The 22055-nt window shown below is 45.5% G+C and overlaps 1 protein-coding gene across 1 annotated transcript in view; it reads left to right on the forward strand.

The window, feature by feature from the left end:
* The first annotated feature begins 3319 nt into the window (after positions 1–3319).
* The window catches only part of DOCK2 (dedicator of cytokinesis 2), a 371400-nt gene continuing 352664 nt past the window's right edge, over positions 3320–22055 (forward strand). The window contains exon 1 of the mRNA XM_010980444.3: positions 3320–3449. Coding sequence (XP_010978746.3) covers positions 3407–3449 — 43 coding nt within the window. The 5' untranslated portion in view covers positions 3320–3406. The remainder of the gene's footprint in view (positions 3450–22055) is intronic.

Below are 22055 nucleotides of genomic sequence, written 5' to 3' on the forward strand. Positions count from 1 at the left end.
TTGATAAAAATATGTGTGGAGCAGAAAAAGGCTTTTTGGACAAACTTACAAAGCTTGTGAAAATGTAAAGTGTTTAAAGCCTGTGCTAATGTATTGTAATATTCATCAGAAGGTACTTTGTGGAAAATATTTGAATCTATTGTGTGTTATTGAATCCGTTATGTCGAAGGTGATCATTAGCTCTTCTGGACTGAACAACTGTTCGTTTTGTGAACTTTTGTCAAAAATAGAAGCTGAATGAATGTTCTGACCTGTCCTATCAACTACATAGCTATTTGATGGCTTGACAGTAATAAGCCATCTGTGACTTTTTGAGCTCCGGGTCAAGATTGAAAATTTTTCTTAACAAGAATAGCCCTCAACCACTATTACTGAACACTGGATGACTTTGGAAATTAGCTGTTGCTCCAGACTTCATATTGTTTCTTAATAGAGTCAACCAAAATTAAAAATCAAAACAATAGTTATATGCAGAATACTGTGATAAAGTCATTTTGGTAACAGCTAATGGTTAAATTGCAAGCAATATCAAGCAGCTTTAAAAACTGCCTGTGCTGTCAAAAACTAAAACAAAAGTGAAATCTCCATTCCTGCACAGATTTCAGTGAACATACTTTCCAGGCTCAAACTACAGTTCCAGCAATGTTTTCAGACATCAACACAAGTGTAAAAGTTATTTTTAAATTTCAAATCCATTTAACTGTGCAGTTAAGGAGATTCCATTCAACAGTTCCACATCCATCAACATAATAAATGGTGTGCTAAAAGGCAAACATCAAGAGAATATTTAATAGAGTTTTATAAATGCCTTCTGAGCAATGAAAATGCTTAATAAAATCTTATGTTCATGGATTGATTCTGGTATTTGACAGTACTTTCCTTTGAAAGTGTCAGCCATCTGTGAGAGTTAGTCAACTATAAAATTTAAAGAGCCCACCGTCCCCACAAGACCATCCTCACTTCTGACACCAATTGCAAGTTTCCCAAACTGCCTTTGGGGTCAGTAATGCCCTAGGAGGACTCACAGAACTTGCTGAAATTGTTATGCTCAGTTACCACTTTTTACTGCGAAAGGATGGAGTGTTAACTCAACCAAGGGAAGATGTACATTGAGCAGAGTCCAGGGAAATGCCAAACGTTTTTGTAGTCCTCCCCACGTGGAGTCAGGCTGCAGTCAGGATGCTTTACTTTCCAGGCATCAATGTGTGGCAATATGTGTAGAGTATTGTTGACCAGGAAAGCTCACCCAAACCTTGGTGTCCAGAGTTTTTATTGGGGCTCTATCATATAAGCAAGACTTTACCCCCATGGTTGAGCTCAACCTCCAGGGCAACTGATCTCATGTAGCCCAAAGCCCCCACCTACATTATACTGTTGGTCTTCCTGGCATGGGCAGCCCCCAGCCTGAACCATGTTTTTGGACTGTTCAGTGTGACCCAAGTTCCCCAGGCAAACCATGACATTCCAAATGATCACTTCGCAGTAGCTCAGGACAAATACCAGACCACTTCTGGGGAAAGATTGACTCTTTACTACACACCACCTGTGGGAAAAGGCATTTTGAAAGATGAAATGTAAAATTTCGTTACAGATTAGCATTAACAGATGAATATTTGCAGCCAGTTTTGATGGAAGAGAGCATTAACTTTGAACTCTAAAGAAGTGAAATGTGATCTATCCCCCCAAATTAATTTTTCTCATTACTAGACCCGTATCACAAAAGAATATACTCAATTACCTGTGTCAGATGTTGAATTTTATCAACGAAAATTGTGGAAGCCTTGTTTTCTCTCTTGTTATGTAAGTACCTACATAATATCCTTGATTTTGCTTCTTGGCCTGCAAAGACTGGAATATTAACTGTCTGATCTTTTCCAGAAAAAGTTTGCCAACCTCTAATGTTTAGTCCAATTTATAATACTGCCGATGGTTAGTTTTATGAGTCAACTTGATAAAAGTTATTATTATTCAACCAAACACCAAGTTGGATGTTTCTGTGGAAGCGTTTTGTGGATGTGCTTAGCACCTACAACTTGTTGGTTTTATGTGAAGGAGATTATCCTCAGGGAGATTATCTGAGAAGGCAGGATCCAGTCGGTAGAAAGGCTTTGACCGTGCTTTCCTTGTAAAGGAAGAAATTCTACCTGTGGACAGCAGCTTCAGCTCCTGCCTGAGTTTCCAGCCTGCACTTCCTAAAGGAAAATTGCCCTATTATTTCAGACGTACCTCGCCAGCTCCACAGTCACCTAAACCAGTTCCTTGCAGCCAATCAATCAATCAATCAGTCGATACACATACACATCCTGCGGGTTCTGTTTTTCTGGTGGAATCCTGACTGATTGAAATGCTTCCTATAAAAAAAAATACTATCCAATTTCTGCTGCTAGAAAACTGAAAAGGAAATAACTTTAGATAAAATGAAATTAATAGTCTGCCATAGCTGCCTGTCAGCTGTCTTACTGACTCTCCAGTGTAAGGCAGAAGGGGGTAGTGAGACTTAGGAATAAAGAGAGAAAATTCAGGAAGACTTTAATTCAGTCTTATCACCGTGGGTCAAGAAAGATATTTTTGCTCCTTGATAGAATCTGTTCCCAGAGCATTTTCTGAGAAATGTCTCTATTAGCCTAACTCTAGGACTTCCTTCCCAGGGTCCACCGTTGCTGCCTGTTAGAGCACCCTCGACCTCCTGGCATTGTTGGTAAACTCTGTGCTTGTATATTTTTAGGGGAGAGTTTCCTGAGCTTTTATCAGATTTGCAAATGGGTCTGTGACACCAGAAAGATAAAAACCCCAAATGACCTCCCCTCCAGGTGGGTATCTAACTCATATGTTAACTACTGTGTGCATTATCTCCTCGAATACTCACAGTAACTCTTACATGTCACCTGCTGCATGCATTGTCTTCTCTAATTCTTACATTAATCGTGTGAAGTAGGTACTAGTATCCCGTTTTACAGATGAGAAAACTGAAGCTTAGAAAAATATCCTAGTTGCATAGCTGTCAAGCATCGTTTGAACCCACATCTGACACCAAAGGTCCAGCTAGGTGGGAGGGAGCTCTGTTTAATCACTAGTCTCAGTTACCAGGGAACTTCCTGCACTTGTGATGATGGCCCGGGTGACCCCAGGTACCTGCTTGGCCTTTGTCGTCTTGCCTGGGGAGGACACACGTTGGGGGTGGCCCCCAAAATTTGCGGGGTGGCCTTCTGGCTTTCTAGCCACTAGCCTTCTGCTGTGCCCCTGCCCAAAGGGAAGGAGGAGGAGGAGCGGGGCGCCTCGGGGAGGGCGGGCCCTGAGAGAGAGTTTGAAAAGAGGAAGGAAGTGGGGCCCGGCAGAGCGCCTAGCCACCCCCTGGCTGCTTCCCCACAGGACAACGCGAGGTGCTTGCAGGACCCCCGGCCCAGCCATGGCCCCCTGGCGTAAAACTGACAAGGAGCGACACGGCGTGGGTAGGTGTGGGCATGGGGGTCCTCAACAGAGAGAAGGGCAGGTGGCCAGAGGACCACACAGGAAGATGCTGTGGGGCCAGTGGCGCAGAGCACTGACTCAGCCTGCTGTAGGGCCAGCTGGGCGGGAGCGGGGAGGCAGGGGAAGAGGAAGGTGGGCACCCCACCCAGCAGCCATGCCCAGCCTGCTCCCTCTCTTGCTCACCACGGGGGCTGCCTCCTCTCTCCAAACACTTACGCGTTTCTTAGACGGGGGCCAGCAGAACACTTAGCAGCCTAGCTCTGTGTGTCAGGCTCCAGCTTTCCCAGGACTCCCTCACCTCATCTGGAGACTTGACCTCTTAGAGGGAGCATCCTTCCCTCTCCTGGCTGGGTCTTGCGTGGCCCAGAATGCCTCCCTCCACCCCTGTCCAAAGCGACACCCATCTGCCTGCTTCCCCTGCCTGTTCCTTCTGGGTCAGATGACCCCTGATTTGGCAGAGCATCCGGAGGGCAGTGCAGGCTTGGGGCATAGCGCTGGAGGGCAGGACCCTTCGCTCAGCCCCAGAGACCCTCTGGAGAGAAAAGCTCCTGCCAGGTCATGTGGGGATCTCCAAGAATCCAGCCTCGCTCCTCAGCTTCAGCCACCTAAGCTCCCAGAGGCCTCTGCCTCAAGCTCGGGGGCGGAAGTGGTGGCTGGGGGAAGGGAGGCTTCAGGTACTGGGACTCTTTCTACTCAGTGGCACTGGTGGTGCAATCCCCATAGATTGCCTGCGGGTTTCAAAAACGTGTGAATTTAAAAACCACTCTGTGGCTTGCTACTCAGGCAGATAGGAGGCACCACCCTCGGAGATGAGGATTGAAGAGGTCAGATGTTGGAAGACCAAGAGTGATCCGATAGGGGGCTCCCAAGGCTACTGCTGGAGGGACGCTGCCCTGGAGGTCTCAACGCTTTACGCATCCATTCACTAGTCTCCAGGCACCATGGAGTGTTTTAAGATAATGGTCCCTATCCAGTGAGCAAATAATAATCCATGCCCTCAAGGGGGCTCAGTTTCCCCATCTATAAAATGGGAAGTTTGAACTAGATTCGATACCTTTTGAACTACAAAGCCTTTCTAACTCTGGCCCTTCCAACTGGGGATATCAGGCTGAAACCTTTCTCAGGGGAAGATGGGGCCTGATAAATGGAGCAGGCCATTATAGGTGGAGGGACCAATGGAGTCTAGGAGATGAAAGCTGGACATGAAGGGAGTATCGGAGGTAAAAAAAGCAAATCCAGGAGAGAAGAGCTGTAACTCCTTTTGCCTTAAGGGGAAGATGCATTGAAGGGAGTAAGTTGGAGTAAGTTGAAGCCACATTTTAGAAGGCTGTGAATGACAGGCGAAGTTGAGACTTTTTCCATTTTGGCAGTGGGGAGCCACAGAGGACTTCTGAGCAGAGGAGGGACATGAGATTTATGCTGAAACCAGCGTGGAAGGAGGCTGGCTGGACAGAAGAGCAAAGGTGCCTGGGTGGCAGACAAGGGATGGTATTGGTGGTCCAGGGTAACTAGGGCAGTTAATGGGGGAGACTGCGTGTGGTGGAAGACTCCCACCCTCTGTCCGAAGGGCTGCAGTGCGTTTGTGCTGTGGTGTGAAGGTCATGGGCTCTGGTGCCTGCTCTTGGATTCCAGCTTCCAAAGCTTCCCAGCCGTGTGACTTACACAAGTTACTTACTCTCTCCAGGCCTCAGTTTCCTTGTCTGTGTAATGGGGCTGATAACCGCATCTGCTTTGCAGGGTTGTGGGAGGATGAAACGAGTTAATCCACATAAAGTGCCTAGAATGACAATTGTATAAATCCTCACTCAATGTTATCAATGATTATTTTTAGACTTTATCCTCTGCATGGGGGCCCAGTTCAGGACATGACATCAGAGGGTGAAACAGAGTCGGGTTCTCACCCTCCCTAGCAGAGGAAGTCCCACCTGTGTGCTCAGTGACCAGGAACTCTGTTAGGCCCTAGGCCCAGAGGCTTCTTCTGATGGTATAACTGACGTTTTTCACGCCTACCTACGAAAATTCTATTTTAGGGAGGAGGTCAAAATGTGTATGACCTTTTGGGGAGCCAGAGAGCACTTAGCAGGTGTCTGCTCATCGAGGGGTTTCTTTTCCTCTGCAGATGAATGTCAGAAGTAAGGAAGGTAAAACTCCAGCCCTCCTCTGCGGATGATGGGTAGATGGACGGGAACAGCAAGGCTTAGGTTATGGTGAGACAGGGAACTGGAGTCACCTAGAAGAAAGAGCAGTGGCCTGAGAGTAAGGAGTCTGAGTTCTAGTTCTGACACCATCACTATTTGCAGACAGGTTTGTGCTCTAATTTGCACATTGCAAGTCTAGATATAAATACTTTTCTATCTCAGGGCGTTTTTTTCAAGCACATTTGAGATAATGCGTACAGGGGCTTGGAGAAAGACAAAGAGAGCCATGTAAAGGATTAGGGGGTTCCTGGAGTATCTCCGGAGTCCCAGCCAGCCTGACTCAAGGGAAACCTGAGCTTGGCTTTCCCTTTTGGTTTCCTCTTCGGTACGGGTAGCATTTAGCCACCCTTCCTCTGGCCTAATTGACAAGGGCTTCTGGTGTCTATTTTTCTGGGGGGCTGGCTTTTCTGGGGGCAGCTTCATTACCAGAACTACTTGGCTTCTTTTTCATCTTACTGTCTGGCGGGCAGCCAGAGGGACTCTCATGTAGATCCCTGGTCAGGTTCTCTTTACTTCCTTGATGGAGCCTTAAAATGTGATGCATTCGAGTTCCAGAGAGGACCTTCGGGTGGGGAGAGGAGTTTACACAGACAAGACAACATAGCTATGATGTAAAAAAAGACACAGCCTTTGAGGAGATATGCGTAAGTTCAGAGGCCTGGGCTGTGAGTTCAAATCTGGGCCTGTTTCCTCATCTATAAAGTAGGGGTCATAATGATAATATGGATCTCCTGAGATTGTTGTGAGGATTGAATGGGGTAATGCATAAAAAAGCACATAGTAATGATGAGACTGGGTCAACGAAAGTTAGCGACTGAGGACAAGGGGGTTACTTAACAGTTCCGGAGCTGAGAGAGACCAAGGGTAACGCACCCTAATGCCAGGTTCAGGACAGTCAGGCCTTACAAGAGTAAGTGTACTATTTTATGGTTTATAAGTCCCATTCTCATGCAGTATCTTTGCTTGGCTTCAGAACATCTATTGTTATTCTCATTTTACAGGTTCCAGAGTTGACATAACTTGAAATTACTTGGGCTGGGCCTTAAATTCCGTTGACTTCAGACACCAGGCTCTTTGCACAACACTAGGAGGACGTGGGAGGAGGAACATCATAGGCAAAGACAGGAGGCTGGAATATGTGCAGCACTGGGGACAAACAATAAATAGATAAATAGTCTGCTTTGGTTTTAGTGGAAGTTTGTAATTAGAAAAAAAAAATTCTTGGCGAGGTAGATTATAGCCAGATTGTGAAGGGCTTTGTGTGCCAAGCTTATTAGTTTGGACTTCATCCTGTGAGCAGTGGATTTTTTGTGCAGCTATGTCACCTATAAGAAGATAATTTTAAAAATTTAGAGAGAGACACACACACAATATCTTCCTGTGTGTGTCTCTCTCCAAATGTTCCCTTTTAAGAAAGACAACAGTCATATTGCATTAGGGCCCACCCTAATGACCTCATCTTAACTTTATTACCTCAATGGACACTATGCCCAAATAGGGTTTCATTCTGAGCTCCTGGGGGCTGGGACTCTTAACACACCTTTTGTTTGGTGGGGAGGGGCGCAATTCAATTCGTAACAGCCTCTGCAAAAGTCAGAAGGGGTCTCTTCCACATCTTGATTGGGGAATATGGATGAGTTTGAGACCTCTCCCTGGTCCAGGGATGCAGGTGATGCTGCTGCAACCCAGGACCCTGGACAGAGCTGGTCCACAGTGAGATGGACAGATTTGCAGTGGGCAGTGGGTGCTTGAGTCCCTTGCAGCGCAAGCTCTTCTTACTGGGAAGAAAAATCCACTCAAAGCAGTTCACTTAAAAGGTGCGCGGTGTGTATGTGTATGTGAGGAGGAAAAGTGGTGTATTTTAAGCATCAGGAGAAATCAAACAGAAATCCAGGCCTCTGGAAGGGCCTTGGACTGAGGAGCCCTGGAAACTTCTGCCTCTCTCCTCCCGGCTTCCCTGCCGTGCTCTAAACCTGCGAGCTCTGTTCTCCTTTCTCTCCTCCCCCTCATAACTCTCATATTCTGAGAACACTCTAACGGTGGCCCCAGCATGCCACCCACCTCAACCTGGCATGACTTTGCGGTTCAAGCATCCTCTGAATCTTCTCTCTGTGTTGGTTTGTTCAAATTCCTGAGAGAGACCATCTGAGTGAACTGACACGCCTTTTCAAGAAAGGCCACCCAAGTCAGAGGTCATTGCCAGGCTAAGAATGGGCCCCACTCTGATCAGGGGGCTGTCCCTGCCTGGTCCTTTACGCTGTGGCTGTGGGGTGGGGTCATGAGGCTTGCCACTCATCTGGCAGGATTTGTGGGTGGAGACAGACCCTTTGAGTAGGAGGCATGAGCTGAACATGCACCCTGAACATGCCCAGGGCAGAACGCCGCTACAGAGGGACCGGCTATACTGCCCTTGTTGCCAAAGGTAATGCTAGGGAGGAGGGCTAGAGACCGTGGTTTACTCACTGACTTGTTCACTTTTTCACTCATTCATTCTCCATTTCTTTCTTCCACATTTGTTGAGCATTTCCTGTGTGCCAGGCACTGTGCTAGACACTTGAGATTACTAGAATTTGGCCAAAATGGTTCCTGTCCTTTTGGAACTTATAATCTAGTGGGAAAGACAAAAAGAACCTTGTGGGAAAATCAATAAACATGTCACCACAAATTGTGACGTGCTACTGTGACAGAGGAGTTTGTTCCATGAATGAGAATACTGGAGGCAGACATCTTAAACTGGTTGGTCTCAGAAGGCCTCTGAGAAGCCATGGGAAAAAGAATTCCAAAGGAAATGCTTGGAGGGATCTTAGTGCGTGTATCTTTGCGATGGAGGCCAACTTTATCTAGTACGTGTATCTTCACCTTTGGACTGACCTGCAGAAATTAGTCTGCTGCAACAAAAACACAGGGATTGGAAATCTGATTCCTTCCTGCCACCAATTCTCAGGTGCCCGGGCCTCCTGCTTTCTGATCCTTCAGCAATTTGGGGTTGTGTCAGAGTGCCTGCTGGGCTGGCTGCTGGAGTCCGTGTAAGGAGACTGTCCTAATCCCTAGGCTTATGGGACCCTCATTAGTTAGTGGCCGTTCTGCCCCCACCCATACTGTCTGGGTTCGAATGAGCCTTGACAGACTGTGTTTGCTAAGCTCTGCTTCCTCCCAAGATCTGCATCTCTATATTGCTGCTGTATTTTGAGACAGGCGGTGTGGTCACCATAATATTCTGCTAATTTCTGGGCCTTTGGACTTGGACTTCTTGTTTGTTTGTTTTAAAGCTTCCAGGCCTTTAATTTAATAGACAATTAAACATGGGTGCCCCACTCTGTGTTCTGCAGCAAATGTTCTGTAAATGGGGAATTCTAATGCTTATCGCCACCCAGCTCCAGGAGAATCTGGGTAGAGACACCACATATGTTCCCTGTAATAGGTACTTTCTCCTTTCTTCCCACTTTCTTTAGTTGGTGTAAGTTGAAAAGCAATCAGGCTGAGTTTGTCCGCTTCTTAAGTCTTACTCGGTTTTTGGTTCTCCTTGGAGAAAGTCATCCATCCCTTGCCCCTGTGACCGCACTGGGACACTGTCAGCTTCTGCATTGATTTAAAGAATCTTGGCAGGAGGGGGATGTGACTTGACAATGTGGGCACTTTTCCAGACCCCTCTCCAGACATTGCCCCAGGGCACTCAGAGGTCCCCTGACAATATGTGATCCCTTGGGTCCAAGCCTAAACTGGGAAGGTGAAGGGGACCTTGGTGGACAACGTGACTCTCACACTCCGTGTCTCAGCATCCAGCACAGAGTCTGAACAGAGCCAGTGCTGAGCAGGCATTCGCAGGGTTAGATTAAGTGGTAGCAATCCAGGTCTTGAGAGACCACAACTGGTGTGCAGGGCTGCAGCAAAGGGGCATGCCTCGTGCCAGCTGGACCCTGAGGATTTGCCCAGGAAGTGGGATGTTGCTGCTTGCCTCACTGGTGGTGGCAGTAACGGAGTTGTCTCAGGAAAGAGTGTTCCAGGTAGGATGTGCAGCCAATGCAAAGGTCCTAAGGAGGAAGCCTTTCTGACACGTGGGAGGCCAGGGTGGATAGAATAGAGGAAGCCAAGGGGCAGAACAGTAGGAAATGAGTTCTCTGAGTAGAGGTGTGTTGAGTACTGCCTGATACATGTTACAAGGACTTTGGCTTTTACTCTGAGTGGAAGGGAGTGGGGCATTGTAGGGTTTGAGCAGAATTGCAGGGTGTTCTGTCTTACCCTTTGAAAGGATTTGTCTAGAAGTTTTATAGTTAACAGGTGGAGGGGAATTAAATGTTGAAGCAGGGAGGTCAGTAAGGCAGTCACTACAATAACCCAGGCAAGAGATGATGGGGGCCCACCCAGGGAGGCAGCAGTAGAGGAGGCGAGGTGTGCTCAGCTGTGTGTGTTGTAAGTGCAGCAAATGGGATTTTCCTCACAGATTGGCTGTGGGTACGAGGGGAAGAGAGTAGTCAGAGGTGACACCACAGGTTTTGGTCTGAGCAGCTGGAAGAGTGGAACTGCATGCAGCGTTACTTAGTTAGCCCCCTGATCTAAGTTGTCATTGACAACATCCTAAATAAAAACATTGCCTCACCTTTTCCCAGCACCGTAGACTTATAAAGAAAGCCCTTGTGGTATCCTGTTTAACCCTCACAGCCACATCTGGCTCCTCCATAGAATGAAAATCCCATGACAGCAACACTGTGTTCCCTGTCCTGCTCCAGCCCAGGGGGCCTGGCACAGAGCAGGAGATCAGTTAGTAGCTGTTGATTGGATGGGCGGGGGTGGGGGTGGGGGGTGGGGTGAATGGATGGGTGGGTGGATGAATGAGTGGGCTGAGGTGGAGGATGGAGAGGGGACTGAGGTTGGAGTTCTTACACTCTCTGGTGGCCTCCCGAGGTTCAGATAGACTGAGTTGCCCCATCTTGCCTTCACCTGCCCACCCCGCCCCCGCCCTGGCAGCAGGCTGAACCCCGTGAGAGCAGCACAACAATAACTGGGTGTCCTTGAACTCTTCTCCAAGCACCTGACCCCTGCCGTTGGCCATGGCGCCAGGCCCCATGGTTCTCACCTTCGGGCTCCGTTCGGATGGCCCTGCTGTCCCTCACTGGGACTGTGCACCCATCAAACTGATTCCCCCTCCTTCCCCTTGCCCTTGAGGCCTTCCCTCCCCACCCACCTCCTCAGGGACTCTCACCCCAGTTCTTCCCCTTGCCCTTCCTCCACCCCTCCCTCTCCCTCCAGTCTCACTTCCTTCATGGGGCCTCTGTTCACCTCTCTCCTCTGAGAGCCCACAGCTGCCGTGGCCCACAGCTTAGCTCTCCACCCCCCGCCCTTTTTTAGACAGCTTCTTATTTCTTATATGTTCATTTTGTCTCTTCAACTAGATTTTGCAAAAGCTCCAGGAGAGCAGGGGCCATCCCCTCTCCCCCCACGTTTCTAACTTTCTGTAGGATCCAGCAGAGTGCCAGACACTCCCTGCATTGGAGGTTGGGGGCTGGGAAATCAGCCCTTGGTTTCATCATAAAGCCTCTCTTCCCAACTGTAGTGTGTGAGTGTGTAATGTAGAAGCGAGTGTGAGAGAGAGAGAGTGTGTGTGTGTTTATGTACCCCTGTAGGAGTACTGGGAAGGAGACAGTGAATCCTGGCTTGATGTTTTAGAGCAGGGCTCATCAGCCTTGATGCTATTGACATTTGGAGCCAGATACTTCTTGTTACGGGGCTGTCCTGTGCACTGTAGGATGCTTAGCAGCATCCCACACCTCTGCCAGCTAGAGGCTAGGAGCTCCTCCGATCCCCATCCACTCCCCCTCCCCAGATTATGACAACCGAAAATGTGTCCAGACATTGACATGTTCCTTTGGGGGCAAAATTGTCTCTGGTTGAGAATCACTGTTTTAGAGAACTCATGGGCATCTCAACTTTCTCCCTGTTGGCTGGGAATGTCACTTTGGCTCACCTGTGGCAAACTATAAGGTTTTTATGAGGATCCAATGGGGACAGCAGATGCTAAATACACATCCATTAGTGAGAGGCAGTGTGACGCAATGTTTGGAGGGGGGTGTGTTCTGGAGCCAGCCTGCCTGGGGTGAAATCCTGGCTCAGTCTCCTTCCTGGCTGTGTCACCCTGGCTACTCACTTCATCTTATACTACCTCAGTTTCCTCATCTGTAAATGGAGATGATAATAATTGTACCCACTGTAAGAATTGTGTGAGGATTAAATAGGTGACTGTGGGTAAAGCTTTTGGAGAAGTGTCTGATACAGAGAAAGTGCTCAGTAGCGGTTGTAATTCTCGCCCTCTCCTGCTCGGGCAGGAACAGCTCCTCCTGCTTGGTTCCCTCTGGCTGTCATTCTCCTCCCTCACCCGCTGCTGACTTGCACCGGGTTTGAGCTCTGGCCTCGCTGCCGGAAGCTTCTGCTGGGTCATCGCCTTCACCCTCACGTTGCCTTGGTGCTGAGGCTGTCAACACCTTGCCCAGTGACTCTGGGCAAAAGGCTTGCGCGTATCAACAGACATGTTTCACTTGTGTCCAGAGTGGACCTGTCAGCTTGTGCTGCTGCTCCCTGGAACAGAGACCCCCCCGAAGCCCAGCTCAGGGACTAGAGAAGTGCGCTTCAGGCAATTACATTCTTTTTCTCTAATATTTGTGTTCCTCTTATATGGCTACCTGTACAAACTCTATTAACACTTGCTGTTTGCAGAAGCTTTTGTTTTCAAACGCGTCAGCAAATGGCAGGGCCCCAGATGAGGGAGAATCCATCCTGAAGGGTCACAGGGCACTTGATGGCTGCAATCAAGATTGACAGCCAAGCTGGGTCAGCATCTCACCAAGTGATCTCAAGAAATGCAAGGAAAAAGTTAGAAGAGAGACACCTGCCCTTCATGTCCATGTTTCTTCAGTTCAACAAATATTCATTAATGCTCAATAAATATTGATTGAACTTCACATGGGAGCCAGATACTGTTCTCAGCTCTGGGAGCTCAGTGGCCAGCAAGGCAGACTCAGTCTCCATCCTCACTGAGGCTGAAGGAGATAAGTGTATACGTGTGTATATATATATATATATATATATATATATATATATATATACACACACACACACACATATATACAAATCTAGTGTATACATGTGTATATATACTTACATACCTATGCACATTCATACATACATATGCATACACACACAATAAATTGTGACATCAGCAATGGGCTGGTCGGGAAGTAAGGACTTTGGACTCTGATCTGGATTTGTCTCCACTTTCTACCACCGTCCAGCTGCATGGCTGGGGTCAAATTCCTTAATCTCTCTTTGAGTTTCTCATATGTTACGTGGAGGGTGATACCTTAGAGGGTTACTGTGAAGATTAAATGAACTGGTACAAGTAGAATGTGAGGAATTTTGTCTGTTGTATTTATCCAGATCTTTTAACCCCAATATCCAAAAGAGTATCTGGCACACAGTAGGTGCTCAAATGAATATCTGTTGAAAAATAGTATGTGCTTGGTACATAGTATGTGCTCAGTAAATGTTTACCATTGTGGGGGAGTCAAACAGAATGTGAAGTGGTTAAAATCCAGACTTCTGAATAACTCTGTCTCTAACTTATTTGTTAGAGATAATAGGTTAAGTTGTTTGCCTCAGTTTCCTCATCTAGAAATTCAAGCAAAATATTGTACTTATCTCTAACTTTGCACAAAGCACCGAGACCCCACCCTATCTGTTTCCATGAGCTGCATACTGTAACAATGGTATGTTTAATTTTTCCTTCCTTCTCTTGATTTGGAGTCCTGATGAGCAGTGATTTGATTTCCAGGGTTGTTGGAAGTTTTCACCTGTCTCAAAGTAGCTGTTTCTACTGGCTTGACAATTCGGGATTTCCAGCGTGAGAGTCCTCAGTGGGTTTGATGACCTCAGACGGCCCTGGCACTTAAATGCCCCTTTGATTCTTTGCCATAAGTATTTTGGTCTGGCTAGACTTGTCAGTAACCAGCTGCTGCCTCAGCTCCTGAGTACAGTATTTTGTTACAGGGAGAGGTCAGATCCTTCATGGGGATGTGTCCATATTCTCCAGGACACAGGAACCTCATATGAAAGGGAAAGCTGGAATGGGTGTCTGTGGGAATCCTTCCACCGCTTTTTTATCTTCCATGGATGTGCATGGCCAGGGCAGGGCAGGGCAGGCTGATTTCAACGATTTTTACTTATTGCTCATTCCTGTATCTTCCTCAAGGTTTTCTGCCCTTTTCATCACTCACTCAGCAGTTGAGAGTGGTTAGGCCTGCAGGGAGTGGGGAAGAAGATGACCTGTTCTGACACTGGTCAGAAGCAACTCAAGTGAGGTTCATAGATAAGCAATCGAACTTGAGCAAAGAGTGGCATTCCGGTTCAAAGTTTCCTGTTAGTCATTTAGAAAACTTAGCAGAATTGGGTATTGGTATGCAAAGCCACTTCCTTTGTTAATAATGTCTGATTTTCCCCAGATGGAGCTTTGAGAAGAGAGGTCCTCATGCAAAGGCAGAAATACATTTATAAATTAAAAGGCACCATCAGTTACTTTCATTTTCATATGTTGTGAGTCTTTGGAATGAATACAGACCTTCATGGTTGGACATCAGGTTTCAAGGTCTGTCCAGGATATCTTCTTAAACCAATCATTTGGTGCTTTCTCATCTGACAGAGCTGGGCAGAGGGCAAGGAGAGATTTATAAGGAAAGATGGGGAGGATACAGCCAGGGAACAAAACAGAGTTTTGCCTTGCCCTTCAAATATCTGGTGGCCAGACCTAATTTACTAGTGCTCCAGAGGCAGGCACATATTATGGATGGTTTTCTTCTGTTGGAAACCTCGGTTGCCTCTGTGGCCCGGCCCGGCTCCACAACAGGTATGTCCTCAGACAGACCTCTGGGGCCAGAGGGGTCAGTGAGTAGAGAATCTGCAGAGTTAGGGCATCAGCAAGGTGGAGCGGGTCCAAACGCCAGTAGCCTGTGTGGGGACAGGGTCTCAAATCAGGCCAGGTGTGGAGAAAATGAAGCAACAAGGCATCTTTATTCAGGAGAAGAGAACTCTGAGTCCCCTGAGGGTCCTCCCAAGGTTCGCTTTTGGACAGTTTTATTCAGTGTTGAGCGACAGCACCTTTAGTTGCAAACTGCAGAGAAGCAGATTTCGAGGTGACACAAAGAAGAGCTCTGAAGGAGTTCCTCTGAGTGGATTGCTTTAGGAGCTATTATAATGGAAATAAAGAGAAAAGTGATTACCTTTTATTGAGCACTTAACTCTGGCCACACTCAGAGTGAAGGTTTTTCCTGTGCATTAATCTCAGCTGAGCTTCCAAGGAATCCTGCAAAGCAGGGACCATCATCTCTTCATTCTTCCCAACGGAGGCTTGGGGAGGTAAAGTTACTGCTCAGGCAGGCTGCCACTGGCTCCTACAGTGCCTTCGTGTGAATTACAAAAAGACACCCTTCCGCTGGTGGACACAGTGCAGACCTTGGCAAGCAGATAAGGCACTGGGTGCCAGCGGGTGCCTCCGCTGGAGGCTCTTGGCTAGATGGCCTTGTGCTGAACAAAGGATGCACAATCATACTCTGCAACCCTGGGATTGAGGCCGGAGCTGGTCAAAGGGCAGAACTGGGTTCAAGAGCCACATTTGCATGACTCCAGAGATACTAGCTCATAATTCCCAAGATTTATCATCTCTCAGGATTGACACATCCCTATGAATGGTCACAAAGGCTAGTTGGTCCCTTAGTGACAGGGCTGGTTTGTACAGGTCTTTGGACTAAAAAGCCTACAAATTTCCTCCTTTTCCCTCAGAGAGTGCAGCTCAGAGAGTGTGGCAAGATGGAAGCATGACGCGGGGTCTTGTGATGCCCTGAACACCTACCATGAGGTGCTATGGGGAGGCAGTGGGTGCAGAGCATGCATAAGGCACAAGACCGAGTTGGAGTCCTGGCTCTGTGATTTACTACCAGGTGGGTGGGTGGGTGGGTCTTGGGCAAGCCACTCAAACCCTCTGAATCTCAGTTTCCTCATCTGTAAAATGGGGATAGTGCCTACTCCACATATAGTTGTGATGACATGATAGGGCAATTGAGAATGTGCTCCCCTGTGACATAGTGAAGCACATTATAAATGTCACTTGTTTACATTTGAGGAGGATTCTGACCTCATCTCTTTCCCAAGGCCTCTTCACTGATGGGATCACTGGTTTCACTGCATCCGTAAGTTGTGATGGGTTGTGTTTTTATTTTTATTCATCTTAAAATATTTTCTGATTTCCCTAGTGAGTTCTTGTTTGACCCATTGGTTGTTTAAGGGTGTGTGGTTTAATTTACACATATTTGTGAATTTTCCAGGTTTTTTCCTATTTTTTTATTTCTAGCTTCTTTCCTCCTTGGTTGGAAAAGCTGCATTGTTTGAGTTCAGTCTTCTTTGATTTTATTGAGACTGGCTTTGTGGCCTATCACGTGATCTCTTCTGGAGAATGCTTCCTGTGCATCTGCGAAGAATGTGTTCTGCTGTTGTAGGACGGAGTACAATGTATAGATGTGTTAGGTCTGGTTATTTATAGTGTTGTTCAAGTCATCTCTTTCCCTATTGATTTCATGCCTAGTTCTATCCATTATTGATAGTAGAGTATTGAAGCCTCCAATTATTGTAGAACTATGTATTTCTCCCTTTAATTGTGTCAATGTTTGCTTTCCATATTTAAGTATGTATGTGTTTATAATTGCTATATCTTCTTGGTGTATTGACTCTTTTGCCAATATGTCCTTCTTTGTCTCTTGTAAAAATTTTTGGCTTAAAGTCTCTTTTGTCTGATATTAGTATACCCAGCACAGCTCTCTTTTTGTTACTATGTGTGTGGAAGTTTTTTTCTATCATTCTTTTTTTTTTCTCTTTTTTTCCCTTTTCTTTTTTTTTTTATTGAAGTATAGTCAGTTTACAATGTTGTGTCAATTTCTGGTGTTTTCAGAATAATGTTTCAGTCATACATATACATACATACACTTGTTTTCATACTCTTTTTCATTCTAGGTTACTACAAGATATTGATTATAGTTCCCTGTGCTGTACAGTATAAACTTGTTGTTTATTTTATGTATAGTAGTTAGGATCTGCAAGTCTCAAATGCCCAATTTATCCTTTCCCAACCCCTTTCCCCCTGGTAACCATAAGTTTGTTTTCTATGTCTGTGAGTCTGTTTCTGTTTTGTAAATAAGTTCATTTGTGTCTTTTTTTAGATTCCACATAAAAGTGATATCATATAGTATTTTTCTTTCTCTTTCTGGCTTACTTTGCTTAGAATGATGATCTCCAAGTCCAGCCATGTTGCAGCAAATGGCATTATTTCATTCTTTTTATGGCTGAATAGTATTCCATTGTATAAATAAGCCACAGCTTCTTTATCCAGTGATGGACATTTAGATTGTTTCCATGTTTTGCCTATTGTAAATAGTGCTACTATGACATTGGGGTGCACGTATCTTTTTGAATTAGAGTTCCCTCCAGATATATGCCCAGGAGTGGGATTGCTGGATCATATGTAAGTCTTTTTTCAGTCTTTAAAGGAATCTCCATTCTGTTTTCCATAATGGCTCCACTGAACTACATTGCCACCAACAGTGTAGGACGGTTCCCTTTTCTCCACACCCTCTCCAGCATTCATCATTTGTGGACTTTTTCATGATGACCTCATTCTTTTATTTTGAACTTATTTGTGTCTTTGGATCTAAAGAGAATCTATTGTAGACAACATACAGTTGTTCATGGTTTTTTTTGGTTTTTGTTTTTTAATCCTTTCTGTAAATCTGTGCCTTCTGACAGAGGTTTATTACATTTACATTTAAAGTAAATACTTATAAGAAAGGATTTATTTCTAACATTTTGCCATTTGTTTTCTATATATGTTAAACATTTTGTTGTTGTTGTTGTTCCTCAGTTCTTTGTTACTACCTTCTGTGCTTAGCTTTTTTTTTTTTTTTCTGGTTTGCTGTTTTGTTTCCCTTCTCATTTATTTTTCTCTATATTTTTTCTTTGTCTTTCTTTCTTTTTTTTTTTTAGTGGTTAACCTGGGGTTTAACGTCAATATCTTACATTTATAATAGTGTAGTTTTAAGTTGATACCAACTGAGCCTCAACAGTATGCAAAAATCTCTGCTTCTGTATAGGTCTGTCGCTCCACTTTAGTTTTGTTGCTGTCACACAGTACATCTTTATACATTGGGTGCACATTATCATAGATTTATAATTCTTATTTTATGCATTTGTCTTTCCAGTTGCCTGTTAGTGGTGAACTTCCTGTTTGTGCTTATCTCTTAATTTCTCCTTCATTTTTGAAGGATAATTTTGTGTGACATAGAATTCTTGGTTGGCACTTTTTTTTTCTTTCAGCACTTTAAATATGTCATTCCACTGCCTTCTAGCCTCTCTGGCTTTTGAAGAGAAATCATTTGTTCGTTTTACTGAGGAATCTTTGTGCATGATGAATGCTCCTCTTTTGCTATTTAAGATTCTTTGTTTTTGTTTTTTGACAAATTGAGTGTTATGTCTTGGTGTGGATCTCTTTAAGTTTATCCTACTTGGATTTCATTGAGCTGCTTGGATGTGTAGATTCGTGGCTTCCGTCAAACAGAAGTTTTTACCTATTATTTCTTCAAGTATTTTTTTCTGCCACTTTCCTTTCCTCTTATTGTAGAACTCCCATACATAAACATTGGTGTGCTTGTTAGTGTCCCACAGGTCACTTAGGCTCTGTTAATTTTTCTTCATTCTTTGTTCTTTCTGCTCCTCAGTCTGGCTAATCTCAACTGACCTATTTTCAAGGCCATTGATTCCTTCTTCTCCCTGCTTAAATCTGATGTTGAAGCTTTCTAATGAAATTTTCACATTTGTTATTTGTACTTTCCAGCTCCAGAATTTTTATTTGAATTAAAAACAAAATAATTTCTCTTTCTTTAATGCTATTCTGTTTTCTGAGACATTATTCCCTTAGTTTCCTTTAATTCTTTGTCCATAGTTTCTTTTAGCTATTGGGACATAATTAAGACAATTGATTTAAAGTCTTTGTCTCCTAAGTCCAATGTCTATCCTTCTTCAGGGACACTTTCTATTAATTTCTTTTTGTTTTTTTTTCCTGTGAATGGGCCATACTTTCTTACATGCCTCATAATTTTGTGTTGAAAACTGGCTATCTTGAATATTATGATGTATTAACTCAGGCATCAGATTCTCCTTCCTTGCCAGGACGTGTTGTCACTGCTCGATATAGATTGTAGTAGCTTGTTTAGTCACTTTTCTAAAGCATTTTTGTTAGGACTGTATTATTTGTTGCATGTGGTCACTGAAGTCTCTAAATGCTTTGAACTGAGAGAAAAAAAATCTAGTCTTTAGAGCTAGACTCTGTATGTGTATGTGTTGGGGTGTGCCTTCAGCACTTGGCCAGGCCATTTACAGCTCTGCCTTAGCCTGCATTTCCTGCCTGCATGGAGCTTAAGGGTCAACCAGCATTGAGAGTGTTGCGTTTCCTCACATGCTTTCTCAGCACATCTCCAATTCTTCATGGCCTTCTAGATCCCCCAGGGTATATATGGGTGTTCTTCAAAGCTTTTACTCTCCAAGGCATATCGCTCTGAAGCCTTTCCTCCCAGGCTTACTGGTGGGATTATTGTTTGCCCCAACTTATATTCTGTACCCCATGTGGAAGCAGGTAGTCCTTTTGACTTAAAATGTTTGTTGTTGTTGTTGTGGTTGTTGTTGTTGTTGTTGTTGTTTTAACCAATGCCCTTTACATAGCTGCTTCTCTGCCCTAAGAGAGTCCCAAGTCAAGGAAATAAAGGCCATCTCATAGCTTCTGTCCTTCAGGGCCCCCACAGACAGCTCAAAACAGACAACTACGATCTTGGGACTGGGTCCTCTCTGCTCCCTCAAGCCACATGAACCCACACCAGGGACATGAAATACCATCTTCAAGACTGCCACCAAGTTGGGGAGCAGAGAATGGGGGACAGGATAAGTTAAAGTGCCATAAAACCTTTGCCAGGATTCAGTTGCTTTTTTTCTTGAATAAACATTTTCTTGGTTGCTGTAAACTTTTTGACTATTTTTCAGTTTTGATAAAGTTGATTCTGATGGTTTTTGCCAGACTTTTCATTGCTTCTGTAGAGGAACAGGCACTTGGAATTCCCTACTTCACCATTTTTGCTGATTTCACCTAAGAAGTAGGTTTTGAATGCGTTTTGTTTGCTGACCAATGAGAAAATAGAGGACCAAAGGGAGAGGGAATGAACTGAGTCAGTGGTAAGACTGCCAAGATGACTCAAGATTCCTTTTATTTAGTGTAATCTGCCTTCTGCACTGTTTGGTCACATGGTTCAGCAGCAACGAGTCTCTTCTTGGTTTGAAGACCACTGGGATCAGAGGGACAAAGCAGTGGTCTCCTCATGGGCCTACCCACATGCTGTGCCTCCGTCTGTCCGCTCGTCACACAGCAGCCAGACCAATGGTCAGTGTAATGGAGTTACATCACTCCCCTGCTTAACACCCTTCAGCCTTCCGTCCACTGGTGTATCTATGCAATGGAGCATTATTCAGCCACAGAAATGAATGAAATACTAACAGTTTCTACAACATGCATGAATCTTGAAAACCTTGTTCTGAGTAAAAGAAGCCAGTTGCAAAAAACCACATATTATACGATTCCGTTTGTTTGAATTGTCCAGAATAGGCAAATCTACAAAGACAGAAAGTAGACTAGTGGCCGCTTGTGGCTGCAGGGACTTTTTTGAGGTGATGAGAATGTTCTAAATTAATCACAGCGATGGTTTCACAACTCTGTGAGTAAATCATCGAATTATATGCTTTAAATGGGCAAATTTTATCTCAATAAAGCTATTAACAAAAAACTAAATAAAATCCCTCCAGCTTCCCATTCTCTTGGAATGGAGCCCAAGCTCATCACGAGGCCCTGCGTGGCCTGGTTCTTGCCTCTCCAGCCTCACCTGTGTCACCCCCTCCTCTCGTCTCATACTCCATCCACAGCAGCTTCCTGTATACTTTCTGAATGTGCCAAGTGCCTTCCTCATTCAGGGCCTCCTTCCTGAAATTGCCTTCCCCTCGCTGTTCCCGCAGCTGGCTTGTCTGAGTCCTCCACGTCTAGTCAGCCCAGGGAGACCTTTCCCAATTACCCCAACAAAAGCCGAAGCCCCCATGGTTCTCTGCTAGGCCCTGTTTGTTTCCTCCATCACGTGTATTGGATTTCGTAACCTTATATTTATTTGCGCATTCACCAGAAGAGCAAGATCAGTGTCCAGCATGTGCCTGGCATAGTACGGGCGCTTACTGAGTGTCTGCTGTATGAATGAATGAGGAGAGGAGAACCTTGTAGGATCATACCGTGATTTTCCTTAAGTCAAACCATGTGTGTTTTGGTTCACATGTCAAATTAAGCATCATTGTGTCCTATTCTGTTCTTGAAGACCTCCCATGCTGGTGATTCCTTAAGTAAGTTTCATCCCTAACCTGAATTAACAGTATGGCCTGGTCCTCACTTAGCAAGTGATGCTGAGCAGGGCCTGAGCACGGCAATGGTATGGTGTCATCTCATGTTCCAAGGGCTTAACGGAGCCTCTGATAGCACAGAGGGGACTCGGAGTGTTTCCATCGCCAACAGCTCCCCGGGAACTGACAGTGTAAATGGGGAGGCAGAGCATACCTTTGAATGTTACGTACTCATATGAGTCCTACCATATTTGGTGGGGGGAGTTGGTTAGTGTGGCCTAGAGAAGCCAGGGAGGTCCTCAGGGAGGAGGCAGGACTCTGGCCTGAAAGATTTTCTTTGGTGAAGGCTAAGGAACACTCATTTTTAGATAGAGGAGCAAAGGTTGAGTAGGGCTGGGTAGAAGAAAGTTATGACTTTCTTAGTCAGTGAAGGTTTGGGTGGTCTTTGAGTGGCACGGAGACTGGCATTTTAGGCTGCTGTCAGTAGGATGGAGTAATTGGGGAGCAGCAGGTAGCCCACGATAGAGAATATGGAAATTAGATACCAATTTTCCTGTCCCTTCCTAGCCTGATGACTGTGGCCAAATTGTTTAACCGCTCAGCGCCTCGATTTCCTCATCGCAGCTTGCACCTTGCAGGGTTGCTGTGAGAATGGAACGAGGAGATGTGCTGAGCTCAGGCTTGGCGCACAGTGGGAGGTCCGCCACGGCAGGTGACGTGAACGCCCTCCCCATCACTCACACTGGCGTCACTCAGACTGGCGCGCAGGGCCTGTGCTGGGGAGGAGTCATGTGTCAGTACTGAGTGGAGGCCTCTGGCCTGCACTGACTCCTGTGGCAGGCGGTGGTTTCTACGTTGGTTTTGTTTAGCCCATGTGGGCTG

This window comes from Camelus dromedarius, chromosome 27 (assembly GCF_036321535.1).
Source record: "Camelus dromedarius isolate mCamDro1 chromosome 27, mCamDro1.pat, whole genome shotgun sequence".
In the NCBI taxonomy this organism is placed as follows: domain Eukaryota; kingdom Metazoa; phylum Chordata; class Mammalia; order Artiodactyla; family Camelidae; genus Camelus; species Camelus dromedarius.